This window comes from Siphateles boraxobius, unplaced genomic scaffold, assembly GCF_051911475.1.
Source record: "Siphateles boraxobius isolate OS27281-9 unplaced genomic scaffold, OSU_SipBor_1 8, whole genome shotgun sequence".
Classification (NCBI taxonomy): Eukaryota; Metazoa; Chordata; class Actinopteri; order Cypriniformes; family Leuciscidae; genus Siphateles; species Siphateles boraxobius.
The window spans coordinates 33,171,934-33,190,167 of NW_027509208.1; the positions used below are offsets into that span (position 1 = coordinate 33,171,934).

Sequence of the window (18,234 nt, forward strand, 5' to 3'; positions counted from 1 at the left end):
AATTGCTTTACAAGTATTATCCTAGTGATAGGCTATGCCATTTGGATATTATAGGCCTATGGGAAATGTACTTAATTCATCAAAGATTTTATTAAATCTGGTGACCAGTTGACCACATCTTTACAATGTTTTCCATGGGATACTCTAGCGACGTCTTTTGAGGACGTGCCCACGACGTTTCTGGAACGTTAGCCAAGATTATAAGAAAATGGACTTACCACGACGTTCTCCATGGGATAAACTAGCGACGTCTTTTGAGGACGTGCCCACGACGTTTCTGGAAAGTTAGCCAAGATTATAAAAAATGGAACTTACCACGACGTCCCTCAAAACGTTGTCATAAAGTAGCCTAATGTCACGCTGACCAAATGACGACTAACAACGACACAATAGGTGATGTGTGACCAAAAACTCAATATTAATATTATATAATAGCCAATTAATCATCACACAGACATCTGTCTCTCAAGAATGAATGAATGAATTACTCTTTTCAGAATAGAATTTGCATTTTGGAAAGTAGGCTAAGTGAAGAAACAAAGAACAACCATGATTGGATTAAGAGAGTAGCCCTACATAGTAAATTGAAGAGTACACTTCACATTATAGGGAAGCATCCACACTGTAAAACATTATGATCAATAAGTTATGACAAAATATTTTTTTTACAATAGTTTAACTCGTCGAAATAAGCAATTTTCAACTTTTTTATAAGTTCAACTCATTTTGTTAAGTGAGTTTAATGTAATTCAAGTTGAAATTACTTAAATATCTAAGCTGATTGTACTTTTTTTTTACACTTTATTGTTTTCTTATTACAGTGCAGCTGACTTTTGTGATAATTATGAACAGGGCCGTGCAGAGACCTCTGGAGGGGCAGGTGCTCAAAGTATAAAAGGGAGCACATGCGGAACAAGGCTTTAAATAGGGCTGTGCTCAAAATATCAATACAGTAATATATCAATACGGATGATTCTGTATCGATACAGTAGCAAATGCATTGATGCAGTTTTGAAAAAGAAACAGAACAGAAAAGACAAATTTTACGTTTAAAAGATAAAAAAAATAATTAATGTGCAGTGTGCACCTATTAATAACTCTGGGATTAGAAACTGAAGTATCTTAAGTTGTCCCAACCTGATGGCTTTTTCTTCTCTGTTATACAGAATAATAAAGAACAGCTGTTATAGTAAACTGTGTAGGACAAAATCAACGTGGCCCATGTTTCGTACAGTATAGTTTTATTTAATGCCATATCAGCATCTATGGCTATTTTCATGGCATAAACTGATTTACACAAATACAAGAGTTACATTTATACAATGAAAATAAAAACAAAGCAAACAGAAACAGCAATTAATACTTTACAAGATTTTTAACATTAATGTGATACCTGTTCTGGTACATTCTTACTAAAGTCCTTAAGTGAGTTTGCAGCCTTTGCTGTTGTTGTTACTGCTGCTGCTGCTGCTGATACTGCTGGAGCTGATCTGAGACATTAAAACAAACATATAGAGATATATTAGCTGATTAAATCATTTTTATGTAACCATGACAAGATGTAAAGACTGCTGACAGTGTTTGGAACCTTCACTAGGTCACTGACCTGCTGTAAAGCTGCAGATTCTGCCCAGGCTGCTATAATATAATAATATAATAATAGTAGCCTATATAATAGTACTAGGGGAGATGTTCACAGAGGCTTCTGCACACAAAACATAAGATATTGGTAAGCGATAATAAGCCTAAACTCTTACCAGATTTGTGATGATAATTTTTATGGCACTATACGTTTTTTAAATAAATACTGTAATAATAATAATAATAGTTTAAAGTAAAATAATAGTTTTAAGTCAAATAACATAAAAAGACCAGACCCCTCGACGCCCGTGAAACTTTTCTCCCTCAAACAGCAAGCTAACGTTACTTCTACAGCCTACACAAAGCAATATAATCAACATCTCAGCATGCTCTTCACGTCGTTCTTGTAAAATAATAATAATAAGTAAACAAACATCAAAATCACTTCGCTGAGAATAAAACACCACTTACCAGCAGCCGCAGAGTTGAAGAAATCCTCTGGTAGGGCGCGTAGCCGCGCGAAATTAAAAAATGCGCGTGCAGCGTGAGGAATCGTCCCGGATGAGTTCGTCAGGTGACAGGTCATCATGTGGGTCATTTTATTTACGGCTAAATTATTATTCATTAATTTTACTAATAGTTGGATTGGGCAGGCATCCACAAAAGGGCCTTTAATTACAAAAAAAGGAGAGGAAATTTTGCCTTGACAAAAGGGCACTTTGTAGCCTGGTAATACCAGACTCTGCTACTTCACTTTGCTTCGTACACAGAGTCTGGGATAGCATAATAGAGAAGTGTTTTCTCTCTCGCTAGGGGGCGCGTACTGAAGTTTAAAATCATTGGTTACCCGTAAGCCAATCAGATAAGTTTGTTTATGACGTATGTTATGCGCCGACACAGCCGCATCGAACCACAGACATCATGCATCGAACTCAAATCTATGATCGAACTTCCACTGTAAACACTTGATGATGCGAGCGAAATACCCGAGTGAACATGGCTGTAAACGACTTTTTTGATCTGTGAGTGATGTAATAGAATGACTGCTACGCTTGACAGGGAACAAACGAGCAGAGAGAGAGAGAGAGAGAGAGAGAGAGAGAGAGAGAGATAGAGAGAGAGAGAGAGAGAGAGAGAGCCCCGGCCGCGCGCGCGCACTCCCACGTCTACAAACAACAAGAGCGCTGTCTTGCTCTCTCTCCCTCGCGCATATTCATAAAAATCAATCGACAAGATAGTAAGAGGTCGGAAGACCGCGGTTTCACGTGGAGCATTTGGAGATTTTTAGAGATTATAGACTCTAGGAACAACATCGCAATGAACAACATCTCAACTATAAAGGCCTGTCTCATATAAGTTAGACGCCTATCTCAAGTACAAGTCGGTGCAGTTCGACGATTTGGGCAAATAAAAGCCCGGGCTATTATTTGAAGTTTTACGGTATTTAAGACCTGGAAAAGAAAAGAGACACTGACCTGTCAAAAGGCTCCCCAGTTTCTCGCTGACGATCGGTAATAGTTGATAAAATTAAACTTTTCCCAAAGGGAGTAGGGCCACAACATCACCTCCATTCAAAATGTTTAATACACACTCTTCGTGTTCGGGCTTCAGTTTGCTAATGCCGGGAATATTCTCCACAACAGAGCGAATTGCATCCGCGTCTCCATATCAGCGGTCGATTTCCCTGACCTAATCTTAAACACGGCGCTTACCGACTACGTCACGGCTTTCAGCCCGCCCTCTGTTCGTTGATTGGCCAGGCTGTTTTCAGGCCGGTGGAAAACAGAAAGATAGGCTGCTATCTCAGACTGACTACAGGAGCGAAATGAAATTAGCGGAAGTAGGAAGTCTGACGTAGTCAGGCTAGGCACTTTGGGCACCAAGGGGCAAAAGGGCAGGTGCTCGAGCACCCAAAGCCCCCCCCCCTCTGCACGTGCCTATCAGAAAGAATAGAACATATGTGCCTGTTATGTGCCTGTTGTTTGTAATACTGAGATAAATGTGTGTAAATTATTATTTGGAAAATAAATTTTTAAAAGTTTATATAGTTCTGTATTGTGTATTATTTATTTGTTTGTTTAAATCTATTTTTAATAATTTATTTCAATGTATTTTATTCATTTATTAATATAGATTTTTTTGTTATATATAATATTTGTTATTTTATTCATTTAGTAATACCAAATTAGTATTTTAAATATTTTTTATTTATATTAATCTTATTAATTATGTATTTTTATTTATTTTAAAACTTTTCCCGGACCCCTTAGCGCTCTCATGTGGCCTAAAAAATATGGAATTACTTTTGTGCCAATAATAATGAACGTAACTTTTCAAGAAACTGATGAAAATATAAATTGAAACTGAAAAAAATATCTTTGAAACTGAAAAAGAATAAATCGCGGGCACATTTTTTTACTTCGTTCTTAATACACGGCATGTTTTGCTAACTATTTCTCATATTTCGTTCGCTGATCTGAACTTACAAATGCGCTTCCAGAATTTTCAGTTACGCTTCTGAAGTTTTCGTTTACGCTCCCTGAGTTTTCGTTCGCAGTTCTGACACATATCTCTCGTGGGGGCGGGGCTAGTAGCAGTGTGTTCTCATTGGCTACTGAGTTTTTGATTGACAGCTTCGTGACTTGGAAGTGAAGACGTCAGTGTTGTGTTTACATGTTTGAATATGAGCGTCTGTAAGCGCAGCTTTCTATTTCATTTTACTGATATTAAGTTATGTTTGTTTTTTAATTTTATCTGTATTTACCTGCTGCTACTACTTTGTCGACAGAAGCTTTTAGGAGTGCAAGAGATCTATTGAGTCTATTCACTATTCAGGTGTAATTGTACATTAAAATAGGCCTACTGTATAATACTGAAAATATTGTATAGTGTCCAATGTTTTCGGAGAATATTTGTTTATTCCTGATGATTCTTTTGCATGTTAGGCTCTGGTTAGATTGAGCTGTTACAATTTAAAAATAATACTAGCATAGTGTGTGATATTCAGCCGTCAAGAAGAACGTTTCACTTCAACCAGGTAATCAAGGTTGGCAACCATGTCCATCACATTACTCATTGTCAGCATATGCATTTACACCATCAACATTAATGATCACTTACATAAGAGGAATTTAAACAATATAAAAATTACAATCGTGGCCTGTTGTCAAATGATACAGACCTCAAAGGGCATTTCATTACATATGTCACACAAAGAATGTTTTTTATCATGCTGATAATTTTATTTAGTTATTTAATTTAGTTAATATTATCTTCTAACATTTAAAATTTAAAATATAAAATTAAAATTTTAACAATCATCAACAGTTTCAATTGTGATTTATTCAACCAGTTAAATGAAAGTAATTACAAATATGAATTCAAATAAATGTACATTCTTTATTGTCAATACGGCATATACACAAGTATCAAAGTGAAAGTCTTGGATGCAATAATGTTGTGACAGGAAAGACCAGAATCCACAAAACATTACCTGCATACTATACATGTAATGCACAGTATTATCATGATATACATTACTATACAAAATGCACAATTACAAATACAGAATACATATTTAAAATTCATATACATTTTAAATGATGCTATGATCCTTTGAACAGTTCCTGTTATAGTAAAAGTAACAAAGCAGTGACTGGGTGGGTACAAGGATAGTCCGGCCAAAAAATGAGAATTCTCTCATCATTTACTCACTTCATGCCATCCCAGATGTATATGACTTTCTTTCTTCACATAAACATAAACAAAGATTTTTAAGGAAATAATCCATCTCTGTGAGTCCATATAATACAAGTGGATTGTAATTCATGTACATATGATAGTTGGTCGGAAGTGACTTTTAATAGTTTTAAACGGTTTACAATTTACATTATTAGTATTTTTCTTGTCTAGCCTATTGTTTCACTCCAGAAGTGATTGATTCATCCACTGAGGTCGCATGGACATCACGGTCACTGTGTGTGGTTTTTAAAGCATCTTTAGGACTCGCAGAGATGGATTACTTTCCTTAAAATCTTAATTCGTGTTTATCTGTAGAAATAAAGTAAAATGCATCTGGGACAGCATGAGGGTGAGTAAAATAAGTGAGAATTGTATATTTGGGTGAACTATCCCCTTAACATTCATATGCTGTTGGTATGCTAATCCATGATCAGCATAAACTAATAAAAATCAAGTGCAACCTCTTGTGTACTTGTGAACTGTGTTTGTTTTGATCTAGAGGAAATTAAAATATTTGCTATTTTATAAAAACAAAATAAATCAGGTGTCTGAAGATCAAGATCCCAGTCATTCAAATGTGATGTGTCTGAACAAAGTAAGATTATTGTCTGATGTGGACAGTGTATCTCTGGTACTATCACTCCATCCTCTGTGTCAGCATCAGAATTTTGTTTATGGAAAAGTTGCTCAACTCCCTGGAAAATGAGAAAGGAAACATATTATAATCAATACACACTGATTTGAACTCCCACATACAGTAACAAGTTGAAGACTTAAAATATTTATTTCAAACAAATTATATAAATGTTTTAAGGGATTTTACAGTACTAAATATTTACATCTGAGTCATGCACCATTTATCATCTGTAATACTGTTGTGTAACCAGTAGATGGGTGTTATAGCCCTATATATAAACATATATCCATGGCTGTGTATTCCCTAGTTGCTGGATGTTTTCAGTCATAATTACTTGCATGTATTAAGTTTTGAATTTGGACATATATTTATTATTAAAGAGTATTAAAGATTAAAAAATTTTCTCAGAAATGTTAATTTGAAGTGAACATTTTTGCATTATTATTAGTCAAATATGGACACAGAAAAAGCATTTTGTTACTCATACTAGCTACATATAATAGCTTTATCAGTCATCTTTATCACACAAAAGTAATCAGAATAAATATTGTGACCAGGGTGATACTTCAAAATAATTGTGTGTTTACATATCATGAACAGAGATGTGGTCTGAGTTCAAAAACTCTGCATCACAAATTCATCAGAAATTGAGAAATTCAGGTTTAAATAGCTTTATTGGCATGGTAAAAAAAGGCTTTACATTGCCAAGGTTGAATCAGGCAGTGATTGACAGCGCTCTGGTCCAATGGCATCGGTCATTGTCTGATACAGTACTTTTTGTACTGTAGGCTACACAGTACAGATACTGTACAGTACTCTAGCCCAATGTTGTTTGGGGTGGCTGGGGGGAATATTATCTAATCGAAGCAACTATGATCTAATCAAAGACATAATCGTATGTAGATAAACAAGTCATGTAATGACTGGGCTAACAGTTGAATCAAGACAACACTGTATAATGTTATGGGCTCACTGAGCTCTAAAATGCCTCACCACCTTAAAAAGCAAGTACTGTATTATAAATAGTATTAGTATTGTATATATAAAAAGAAAAAAAAAACTTACCACGAGTATCCAGTATCCTGATAGTGACGATGACTAATGATAATGATATCATTCGTCTGTAGGCTACTATTCCTTCTATAAGAAATCATCTCAACAATATAGTGTACCAGCAAATAAATACACAAACTTAATATCAGTAAAATGAAATAGAAAGCTGCGCTTACAGACGCTCACATTCAAACATGTAAACACAACACTGACGTCTTCACTTCCAGGTCACGAAGCTGTCAATCAAAAACTCAGAAGCCAATGAGAACACACTGCTACTAGCCCCGCCCCCACGAGAGATATGTGTCAGAACTGCGAACGAAAACTCAGGGAGCGTAAACGAAAACTTCAGAAGCGTAACTGAAAATTCTGGAAGCGCATTTGTAAATTCAGATTAGCGAAAGAAATATGAGAAATAGTTAGCAAAACATGCCGTGTATTAAGAACGAAGTAAAAAAATGTGCCCGCGATTTATTCTTTTTCAGTTTCAAAGATATTTTTTTCAGTTTCAATTTATATTTTCATTAGTTTCTTGAAAAGTTACTTTCATTATTATTGGCACAAAAGTAATTCCATAAAAAAACCCTTCTGTAAAACACATGGTTCCTCAGAGATTGACGCTTCAGACTCCTGTTCACTAGACGGCGCAAATGCACGCCATAAAACACCGTAATATTATGAGAAGAAGAGATATGGCGATCTCCAGTGAGCGCGTCGTAGAGGATCTTATAGGGACTTTCCGCGAGGCTTTAAAAGCGCACGGTTTTGAAATTTATCCTTTTAAGGTAATATGTCCGGCTCCACGAACATAATAAAATCAAACAGGCTCGATAATGAAAGTATTCGGTGTCTGTATATTACAGTGGTGCATGTATTATAATGTCAAGTCTATCCACATGAAACTTTGCAGAAGCAGTCAAAACCACCTGTGCACGTACGCATAAGTGGGGAATAAACATGTTTAGACGTCACTTATGTATACAGCTCTGAATGTAACCACAAAAAGTGTTGAGCTGAGCTCCCAGTTTGTATGATTGTAACTCATAATATTTCTGTTTTATGGCAGGTTGGCTGGTACAATGCAGTGCTATCTCATGGCCATCACCTCCATTACCCAGCAGACACTCTGGCTGTGGTGGTCCTGAGCACTCCGGCCATGTTTGAGCGTTCGTTCCTGCCCTTCTTACAGAGCCAGCGCTGTGAGGGCCTCCGGGACCCCATAGATCAGTGCAGCGCACACACCGTCTCAGCCTGTGTCTCACTGGTATGATTCAGTGCAGGACAACAAAAATGATTTACACTGCCTCTGATTTTTCTTCTGGTTCACAATCACATCACAACTTGACTCCTTTTGTGGTTAGATTTTTTTTCTGTTTTTATCTAGAAGCAGGAGTTTTCTAACTGGGGTCCGGGGACCCACAGGGTGGAATAGCTTAGATAAAAACAGTGTAAAAAATGTATAAATAAATACAAATAAGATTCAACTGAATTAAATTATTAAATTTGATTAAAATGAAAAATAAATAAAAAAATAAATTAACTTTTAAGTAAATCAGGTAGCACTATGAATCAGCATGCACCAAATGCTACAATGTCATAGTCATAATCATTTGTTAACAAAAAAGTATTCATTACCTCAACGAGCTTATTGTATCTTCCTTAAATTATTACATTGGTAAAATAATACATTTTTAGCTAACTGTGATTTGTATATGTACATTTCCGAAATACATAACTTAGACAGTCATCTCTGGTAATAACAGATCACTCTAAATTGTAATATGGACTCGTGTATTTTCTGTAAAGCTGCTTTGAAACGATGTGTATTGTGAAAAGCGCTATACAAATAAATGTGAATTTAATTGAACTCTACAATAAGGTTAATTTGTTAGCATTAGTTAATCTATTAACTTAACATGAACTAACAATGAACTGTTAGTTCTTAAATAATGTTAGTTATTAAAAATACAGCCGTTCATTGTTAGTTCAGAGTGCATTAACTGGTGTTAACAAATATAACTTGATTTTCATAATGTATTAGCAAACAGCATTGAAATTAACATTAACTAAGATTAATAAATGCTGTAGAACTATTGTTAATTCTTCTTTCATGTAAATTTATTGTGAAGTGTTATCGTAAATCAATAATTAGTTGATACATTAGATTAAAAGAAATGGATTAAAATAAATAATAAATGAATGCATTTGATTTAAATAAATACATTTTGATTAAAATAAATATGATAAACTATAAATAAATAACAGGATTAAACTAAGTAAATTAATACATTGATTAAAATAAAAAAAATATTAAAATAAGTAAATTAAATATGATTTAAATAAATAATTAATATATTCGATTACAAAACATTTAACTACTACAATTAGTAGAAAAATGCAGTAATGTAAAATAAACTAAATATTGTCCACATTTATAATTAATTTTCCACAGTATTAATTGGGTCTTTATACATGAATATATATATACATTTTAGGGTGGGGGTCCCTCACATGAGAATGATCATATTTTGGTGTCTGTAGCATCTAAAAGTTTGAGTCCTGTTTCCATTATCTGACCATATGTTTTATTCTGTCTCTCTCTCGCTCTCTCTCTCTCTCTCTCTCTCTCTCTCTCTCTCTCTCTCTCTCTCTCTCTCTCTCTCTCTCGCTCTCTCTGTTTTCACTCAGTGTTTTCCCGATCAGTCTGTGGATGTCAGTTATGATTATGAGATGCTGCCCAGCAGAAGACCCAAGTTTCTCGCACAGACCGCCGCACACATATCAGGAGCAGCATATTACTACCAGAAATCAGACATCCACAGTCCACCGTGGGCTGATCAGGTCAGCCAGACACTTTCATCATGTTTATCGCGCTTTATGATATCAGTTGATTAAAATATTGAACTTTGATTCATCAGAAAACAAAATTATTAGGGCTGTGACAGGCTTATGACATTTTTTTGAATACTTCTTGAATACTACTTGAAGGAGAATACTTCTTCCTTCAATAAAAATATTGTAAAAAAAAAAAAAAAAAAGCAGTTTTCAGTCAGGGACATTTTACAAATCTCGCAAAATGAGGAGGATGAAGAGGCTGCAAGTACTAATAATGTGAATAGATGCTGTAATGGAAACGGTACAGATAAACGTATGGGTCCGTGAACGTTGCCAGCTGTGGTGGGAAAAATGTTTTCTCTTTACACAAATTTCTCTTTACAGTAAATGAATGGTTCTGCAACTTTCAGGTGCGAAGCAAGCGGCAACATTCTAATCTGAAAAATGAAGCCTGCCCGGAAGTGCGAAAAACTGCAATACATTGAAAATCCGCTTGGGGCAGGTCCCAAAAGGGAGCAAATGTCCATAGACCCCATGTTAAAATGTCCGTTTTCAAAGGATAAATTCATGTTTTTACATGTTGGTCCCATGGACTTTTATTGTATTTTTCGATAGGTTCCGAGTGCCTGACAACTGTGAGGGGGGTGAATTTTTTTCTAACTCGTTAGTTTAGATCGTATTTAGATATAAAATGTATGACAAAAAGGGTGTGGTTAACTTTGATTGACAGCTTGATTGACAGCTAAACGAGCATAGGCTTCGCCAAGGAGAATGACAAGCGCCATTTTTTAATATACATGAATATAAGTCACATGACCTCTTACGTCATCCGCTCTTTTTCCAGTTGACTGCCGCCATCTTGAGTACCTGCCGAGTACTGTCTACAATACTGACGGCATTAGCTAGGAAGCGGATTTTCTCTGTTTGTTTCACTTTATACATAAGCAACTTTGTTTATGTAAACCCTGTGTGTATTTGACAGTATTCGCGCAATAAGACTAGAAAGATAACTTCGTTCAGTAACCTGTCGCTGTTGTTAAACAGGCTTAGTGCACGTTAAAGCGCTCGTTAGAACCGCGCATCAAGACGTGAATCACTTGATAGCACATGCAAATAATGAACTTATGTGAACTGCATTGTCCCGTTCCTTTGCGTTAACATTTGACGTGAATATACGTCGCGTTGTAGCATATGCTGAGACGGAGGCGCCAGAACTGCAACTGATAGAATGCACGATACTACGACATTTCTTCAAAAGTAAATGGTGGATATATTTTAATCCACGATCATAAATCGTGATATAGCACACCCCTAAACTAGAAAGCTCATTATCATTTACATCCACTCACCACAGACAACATGAACACTGCATAGAGAGTTTGCACACACAAACCACTGTTATAACACAACACCGTTGTTATAACATAAAAGCAAGCAGCTGCGTGCATGGTTGGTCTTGATATGATTGAAGGATTTTGACTGAATGCGCGCAAAGTGCACTCCCTTAATAATTCCTAAAAAGCTGACATCAGTTAATCGCGATCTCACATCTCTGTTAATATCAATTAAGCTGATTCCACAATTAATCTTTCATAATATATACACTTTGTTTGATACAATTAGAGGATTTGTTAGCATACAGAGCTCTGAACAAAAAGTCAGTTTTGAGCATAGAGGTTTTGAGCAGTGAGGGGAGTCTATCTGTAGTGCTTCTGATTGGCCTTTGCGTTGAAGAAATCAACACGTATGTCTGTGATTGGCTATATCGCTCAACGCTGCAAACGTGTTTTAAAAGGAAACTCTGGCCTGTAAATCGTTTCTATTTTGTTTTAGTTCTTGTTGCTTTTCTGCAAAAATGTATTAGTTTTTATGTTTTATTCATAGATATTTCTAGTTTGCGGGAGTCCCGCGAATCGTTTTATTCTCCCTGCAACGCGCACACACACAGAGAGTGCATTGCCGCTCGCACTCGGCCATCAAATCTAGTCCCGCGCCGCACTCTTTTGCATTGGGGGTGCACATCTCTAGATCAAGGGCCCGGCCCGAGGATAGTGACGGGAAATATCGGCCCGCAAGTTCGGGCTTGGCCAGAGAATAAGCTCTAGTTCCTTTGCGACTGACGTATCGATCTTGCCGAATCAGGTACTCAAGATGGCGGAAGACAAGTTTTAGAATTGAGTGACGTCAGTGAGGAGACGTACTCATGTACCCCGACTCGAACAGCCTTTCCTCGGCTTGTCGTTCTGACGTTTGCCGCTGACTCTGGCGTCTCTGTAGTGGTTAAACAGGAGATATAATTCGTCTTTCTTGTGTATATCTAACGGGCGATTTTTGGTCTCGTGAATCTATAGTTTGTTCCCTGGCCAAACTGAGAGCTAAGTGAAGTTTGATAACTTTATATTTAGGCTTATATTTACCGTTGTATGGTTAGACTAGAGCGCTGACTTTGTATGTTTGACTGAATTGTTTGCTTTATTTGTATAGCTTCTTGTACCTTTTACTTATAGGCTACTTGTATAGTCGCTAATATTGATAAAACTGAAATTTAACAAAAAGAGACTGGGTTGAGTTTTGTCATTTTAAATTTTAATACAACAAAGATGATCTTTAATGTTGTTTACTGCAACATCTGTTATTTAGTAAAAATTCACAATAGCCTATCGCCTGGACCATATTAAAAGTTAATATTTTATATTATATTTAAACAAAAAGAGGCAGGGTTGTGTTTTATATTTCGTTTTGTTATAAATAGGCTAACGTTATGCAGTGAATATAATCAATACGCGTTGCCTGAACCACATTTGTGCGGCTATAATGTTTAAGATTTCTTTAAATGAAAACGAAAAGAGGCAGTGTGGTGTTTTATAACATATTTCGTTTTATTGTTGCCTAAAATATACATACAGAGATAACTGGAGTAACAGAAGCGAGCTGAGTGACGCACGCTCGAGCTGTTCCAACCGGACTCGCGTCCTCGGGAGTCATTCTCCTGAGTCGGACTTGGCAATTAAGTCCGAACTTTGCGTACTTGCTATCGCGAAACGCCTAATGTCGGCGCTTGGCTTCTTGTGACAAACACGCAGAAAAGCAAAAACCATATCTGCTGTATGTCATCCATTGTTGTTTAAGTTGCTTTCTTCGCGTGAAAATGACATTGTTCCAGTCTCACACAAAGCCCGCCCTTTTACCCATATATGGATTGTCCAGAAGATGGGCGGGGTTAGGATTTCTCAAGATTTTCCAAGATGGCGCCACCCATACCCCCCATAAACGGCTTCAAAACCGTTCTTCAGAAAGTCTACGGGTGACGTCACAGACGCTTTGTCCATATTTTTTACAGTCTATGGTGCGAAGGCAAATATTTCAGTATATTTGCGATGTAACGTTACTTCGCACTTGACTTGACAGCTATGTGCAGCAATTCCTGGAGAGAGGAGGGGGAATAATGACAGTGGGCGGAGTTTTGTATGACGTCCACCTGTGAATGCAGACACGGTGGCTGGATTGCGTTTACATTACACTAAGTTCTGGTCCTCATTTATAACCATTGCGTACGCACAAAACCGCCCTGAAAGAGGCGTACGCCACTTCCGACGCATAAGTTGTGATTTATAAAAACAAACTTGACGGGAAAATTTGCACATCTGCACACAAATTCTGACCCATGCGTAAAAACATTTTGGAGATGGAGCAGTTTGGCGACACCGATGGTGAGCTGGAGTTACATGTCTTTTTGGTCGATTTTAGTCAGAAAATCTAAAAATATTATACATATACAGAAAGATAATACAAATATAATTTCACTCACCAAGCCTATCACATGAAGCAAACATCCATTCCTTCTTAAATGTCCGCGCCAGCGAGCGCGTTGGGCCGTTTAGTGCAACTGACGCATAGCATAACGCATCTAAAACTGTAAATCTTCATTATAAGTCCTAATCATAAATACAGTGCATGTTCACAATAACAGTTTAAATAAATAAAAGAATGATTTAAACTTTGTTATACTTCTGTTGTAAAGATTTAGATTAAATATGCCATTCTGATTAATGGAGTTAAACACTTAAATCACATGAAATCATTACTGAGAAGTTACAACATTTTTTATATTCAATAAATATAAATATTTGTAGTGGATGCAATGCTTTCGAACACTTTTCCTCTGGCATGCTGTGTTTAATGTTTTAACTACAGAGATAATTGCTTATCATGATAATAGCAGATTGTCTGAGAAAATAGTTTCCTGCAAATAATGCACAACAAGATCTATCTGTTTCCATTAAAAACATAAATCAATTAAAAATACTCTTCGGCCAGTGGAAAAGATTGAGAAAAACTTTCTCTGAAATGTATTTTACACTATTTGATTTATTTATTCAAAAACAAGGCAAGGATATGCTACTAAATGATTTTTATTAATGTAACTAATGTGACAGCACATCCACATTTCATATTATTCATATATATTCCTAATGTCTTGTACCGTTAAACATGTTATCATGTGGATGAATAATCTTATGCAAATGATATGCAGATGAGGATATGCATAGTAAAACTAGGCGTTGTAAGCTCCATATATGGTTGTTTCGGGGAGGAGACGCATGTGCGCACAATCTTACGCTAACTGGGATTTATAAAGTGAATTCTGCGCAAGTTCTAGCGTAAGCACGGTTTTATAAGTCTGAATATTTTTTTTGCATATGCCATTTTTGGCTTTCTGGTGCACGTACACTTTTACTAAGGATCCTACGCACAGTTTTATAAATGAGGCCCCTGATCGCAATGCGTCCTCGACTAACTCCGAATCTGGACAGGCTGATTGGATAACATTCCGATCAAAATCGCGTTTACACATGTCTTTTCAATGTGTATGTAGACAACATCTGGATACAGGTCGCATGTTAATGCCAAGTGTAAACGCAGCCTAAGTGTATGAAGTGTGGTTACTGTAGTTGAAAAGGGGTTACACAGCCCCTCAAATACAACCTTATAAAATGGTCCGCTGCGAGGCAGATATTGTCTGCTATTCCTGAACGTCTTTCTCCTTATTCTACACAGAAGATGTTTGGAGTCTGTATTCACCCCAAGCTGGGTGGCTGGTTTGCTATACGAGCCCTGCTGGTCTTCCAGGATGTGCGAGTGGGAGCGGATCTCCAGCAGAAAGATCCCCCAGACTGTGTGCGCTCACAGGAGGACCGGATCGACCTGCTGGAGAGGTTTAACTTCCGCTGGGAGGACGGGAGCTACAGAGACATTGTGCCCACAGAGGAGAGGTACTCAGATCAGCAGAGAGAGTATTTCACGACTCCTCCAGGCCAGCGGGGGGAGCTGCTCAGACGTTGGGGCTTTCTGACGGAGAAGCAGAGCTCCACAAACAAACAGGGCTGATTACACACTTTCATAGCTGTTTTCCCAAAGATGTGCTCTGATGTGTGGAAGACACATACAAAATAAAAAAATTAATAAAAAAGACATTTGAGGCTTTTTATCTTGCAATTCAGACTTTTTTTCTTGCAGTTTCAAAGTTTATATCTCACAATTCGCCCTATTTTGTATTTGCAAAAAATTGTGTCATAATATTTAAGATACTGTGAACATGAACATTCTACAGGTGTCTCACTGCAATCGCTATTTGTAGAAAATGTATGAAAATTTATAAATAATCTTTTTTTTATTTAAAGGGGTGATAAAACACGATTTCACTTTTCTAACTTTAGCTAGTGTGTAATGTTGCTGTTTGAGCATAAACAACATATTCAAAGTTAAAGCGCTCAAAGTTCAAAGCAAAGGGAGATATTTGCTTTTAAAAAATTCAATTTCTAAGGACTACAGTAAACGGCCGGTTTTGGACTACACGACATTCCATGGGATATGCTGACGTCAGCATATCCCATTATTTACATAAACCCCTCCTCCGAGAATACATAATAAGCGGGTGAGGCCATTTTATATTGCTGTTTTGGAGATGAGTAGTCGCAATGCCGTCGAAACGCTGCTGTTATTTTCATCCGGATTGAAGGTCCACTTTGTTCAGCCTTCCTAGGGAAAGCGATGGCAAAATGAGGCTCCCTGAACCACTGAGACCTCGCAGCCGATTGCTTCACCCAAAGGTTCATTACTCGAAGCTGCATTCAGCATTGCTGTCACCTAGCTAATTTGCAAAGAAGTAGCAGACAAATTAATTACTGGAACCCCCCCCCCCCCCCCCCCCCCTTCTGTTTTTATTTTTTTATTTACTTTCTTCTTTCTGTTAATGTCTGTAACCTTTCATTTGCAATAATAAAAAGACCTGAGCAGACATTTGTTCATTGCCTGGGTATAAAATATGTATCTTTCTCTGTCTGAATTTACTTGTGTAGAGACAACTGTCACACACACAGTTAATTAATTATTCATAAATTGTTTGGATAGTGACGGTATGAACAACAAAACTGTCACTGTTGATTGCAGTGCTTATGGTGGAGGGAGTGTAATAAAGTAAACTGCAACAGAATAGTCTGGGTTGGGAAAGTTAAGAATTGTTTCTGAGTGGGTTTGTGCAGTGAGCTGTTACTAGTTTTAGTGCAGTGTTGTGCTTATGGGACTGGGGATATAGAGGAGCAAACTGCAACACTGCAGTTACGAGTGGGTTATGGAAGGATTACAATAGATTTTTATTGAGAAACAAAAAATGTTTCAAGTGTGTTGGGGTTTAGATGATTCCTCTTCTTGGACAAAACCTCTCCAGCCTTAGAAAATATCCTTTCACAAGGAACAGAGGATGCAGGGGAACATAAAATGCCAGTGCCAGCTGGTATAAATGAGGATACTGATGGTTCTGTTGAGCCCAGACAGGGGAGGATCTCCTCTTTCTAGCTGGCTCCATTACCAGGAAAAAGTAAGAGTCGCAAAAAGCAAACAAATCCAAAAGGGCAATCCAAAACAAAAAGCAGTCCAGATCCAGGAATCCAAATAATCTTATCTAATTAATATAACAAGACTATAATATAGCTAGCCTACTATAATTTAGAATAACAATATACTAAGTATTCTAACATTATATAATATAATAATATACAGTCCTAACACATGTATGACACAGTAATGACAATGAGAGTTCTCTAACTCTCTGACACTACTACAACTGTGTCTACTACTCCTGACAACAGCCAGAAGGTGGCGCGAGTTTCGAACCCCCTTTATCCGGAAGCGACACTCAAACCGAACCGATGACGAATCCACACAAACCGAGGGCGATTATTGGCCTCGTTTGTCATTAGTCACGTGATTTTCACGTTAACAACACAAGCCTCGAATCGCGGCTTCATCTGGCACGCCCGTTTTTTCTCGACACAAGTTCAGACGCCTCGCTTCAAATGTCACATCATCACTACCTAGGGACGAGGGAGTTAGGGATCAATGGTTAAAATTTATTTTTAACTCGGGCCCTCATAATTCAGACCCAAATCTCGCTCTCCGTGCTGCACAAGTTACGTAGGAAAGCTTCCACAATCTTCGCGAGCTCAATGCCGGATTCGCACATCGGCTTGCTCTGAAAGATGTCAGTTCCAACTTTAAAAACAGAAGCTTTTGTTTACGGGCCACAACCTGTAAGTGTGATTTATTTTTCTTTGATGTGTTTTCCTGTAATAGTTTGTATTGTTAATTGTACGTTGTAGCAAGGAAGTAAACAAATGACAACGCTGTTTGGCTCTGCTGGTTTGTTAAATGCTCATTCATACTTAAAGGTCCAAAATTATGCAAAAATCATTTTTGCATGCTGTTTGGACATAAATGTGTGTTGACAGTGTGTGTAAACTACCACCCAATAGTGATAAAAATCCACTCACTCCTTTTGTATTAATCCCCATAAATCATCAGCAGTGTCTCCCAACGACCTGTTTTCAGAATGCTGTTTTAGTGACGTCACTAAGTACAGGCCCCGCCCACGAGTGTTGACAGACACTGCCGTTCTAACATGGACCCGCCCTGATCGAGTTCACAGCTGCTGCACTGACGAGAATGTCTCCCAGCGTTGTAGGTGTTGTGTGGCTGGATGTATTATTAATCCACAAAGAGCTCTCTATTTACTCCCGAAATCGACTCTGTTACTAACCTAACCTCGGTTCCCTGAGAGGAGGGAACGAGTATTGCGTAAGTAGCTTACGCTATGGGAAAACTCCTTTTCTCGAGAATATTGAAGTCTTTATGTAAAACGCATTGCAGCTGCACAGCTGACAGCAATGAACGAAGGAAGCTCGGTCATTGGCTGTGCTGCGGCAACGTGCTCAAACCAATGACGGGGCGACTCTGAATGCGCGACCAATGAGCGCGTTTCGCGTCAGAGACCGCCAAGATGGGCGTGGCCAAGAGCTATTTATTGGGCGCCCCGTCATGAGAGTTCTTTA

The 18,234-nt window shown here is 37.5% G+C and overlaps 1 protein-coding gene and 1 long non-coding RNA gene across 2 annotated transcripts; one reads left to right on the forward strand and one right to left on the reverse strand.

Moving 5' to 3' along the window:
- Nucleotides 1–5,849: 5,849 nt before the first annotated feature.
- Nucleotides 5,850–7,237, reverse strand: LOC143729751 (uncharacterized). The gene is made up of 2 exons (XR_013200059.1): nt 7,025–7,237; nt 5,850–6,017 (listed from the first exon to the last, which is right to left on the reverse strand). It is a non-coding gene; the product is annotated as an uncharacterized LOC143729751 (long non-coding RNA).
- Nucleotides 7,238–7,666: 429 nt separating this feature from the next.
- Nucleotides 7,667–16,175, forward strand: mmachc (metabolism of cobalamin associated C). Its single transcript, XM_077219585.1, has 4 exons — nt 7,667–7,797; nt 8,079–8,276; nt 9,701–9,853; nt 14,906–16,175. Exons 1-4 carry the CDS (start codon nt 7,690–7,692, stop codon nt 15,233–15,235), a joined length of 789 nt encoding a protein of 262 aa, XP_077075700.1. The 5' UTR covers nt 7,667–7,689; the 3' UTR covers nt 15,236–16,175.
- The last annotated feature ends 2,059 nt before the right edge of the window (nt 16,176–18,234 follow it).

Bases quoted from the DNA above. Each gene is read 5' to 3' on its own strand.
- mmachc (XM_077219585.1), top strand. From the start codon at position 7,690: ATGAGAAGAAGAGATATGGCGATCTCCAGTGAGCGCGTCGTAGAGGAT. The intron at 7,798-8,078 runs GTAATATGTCCG...GTTTTATGGCAG, and splicing joins TTGAAATTTATCCTTTTAAG to GTTGGCTGGTACAATGCAGT. The intron at 9,854-14,905 runs GTCAGCCAGACA...TATTCTACACAG, and splicing joins GTCCACCGTGGGCTGATCAG to AAGATGTTTGGAGTCTGTAT.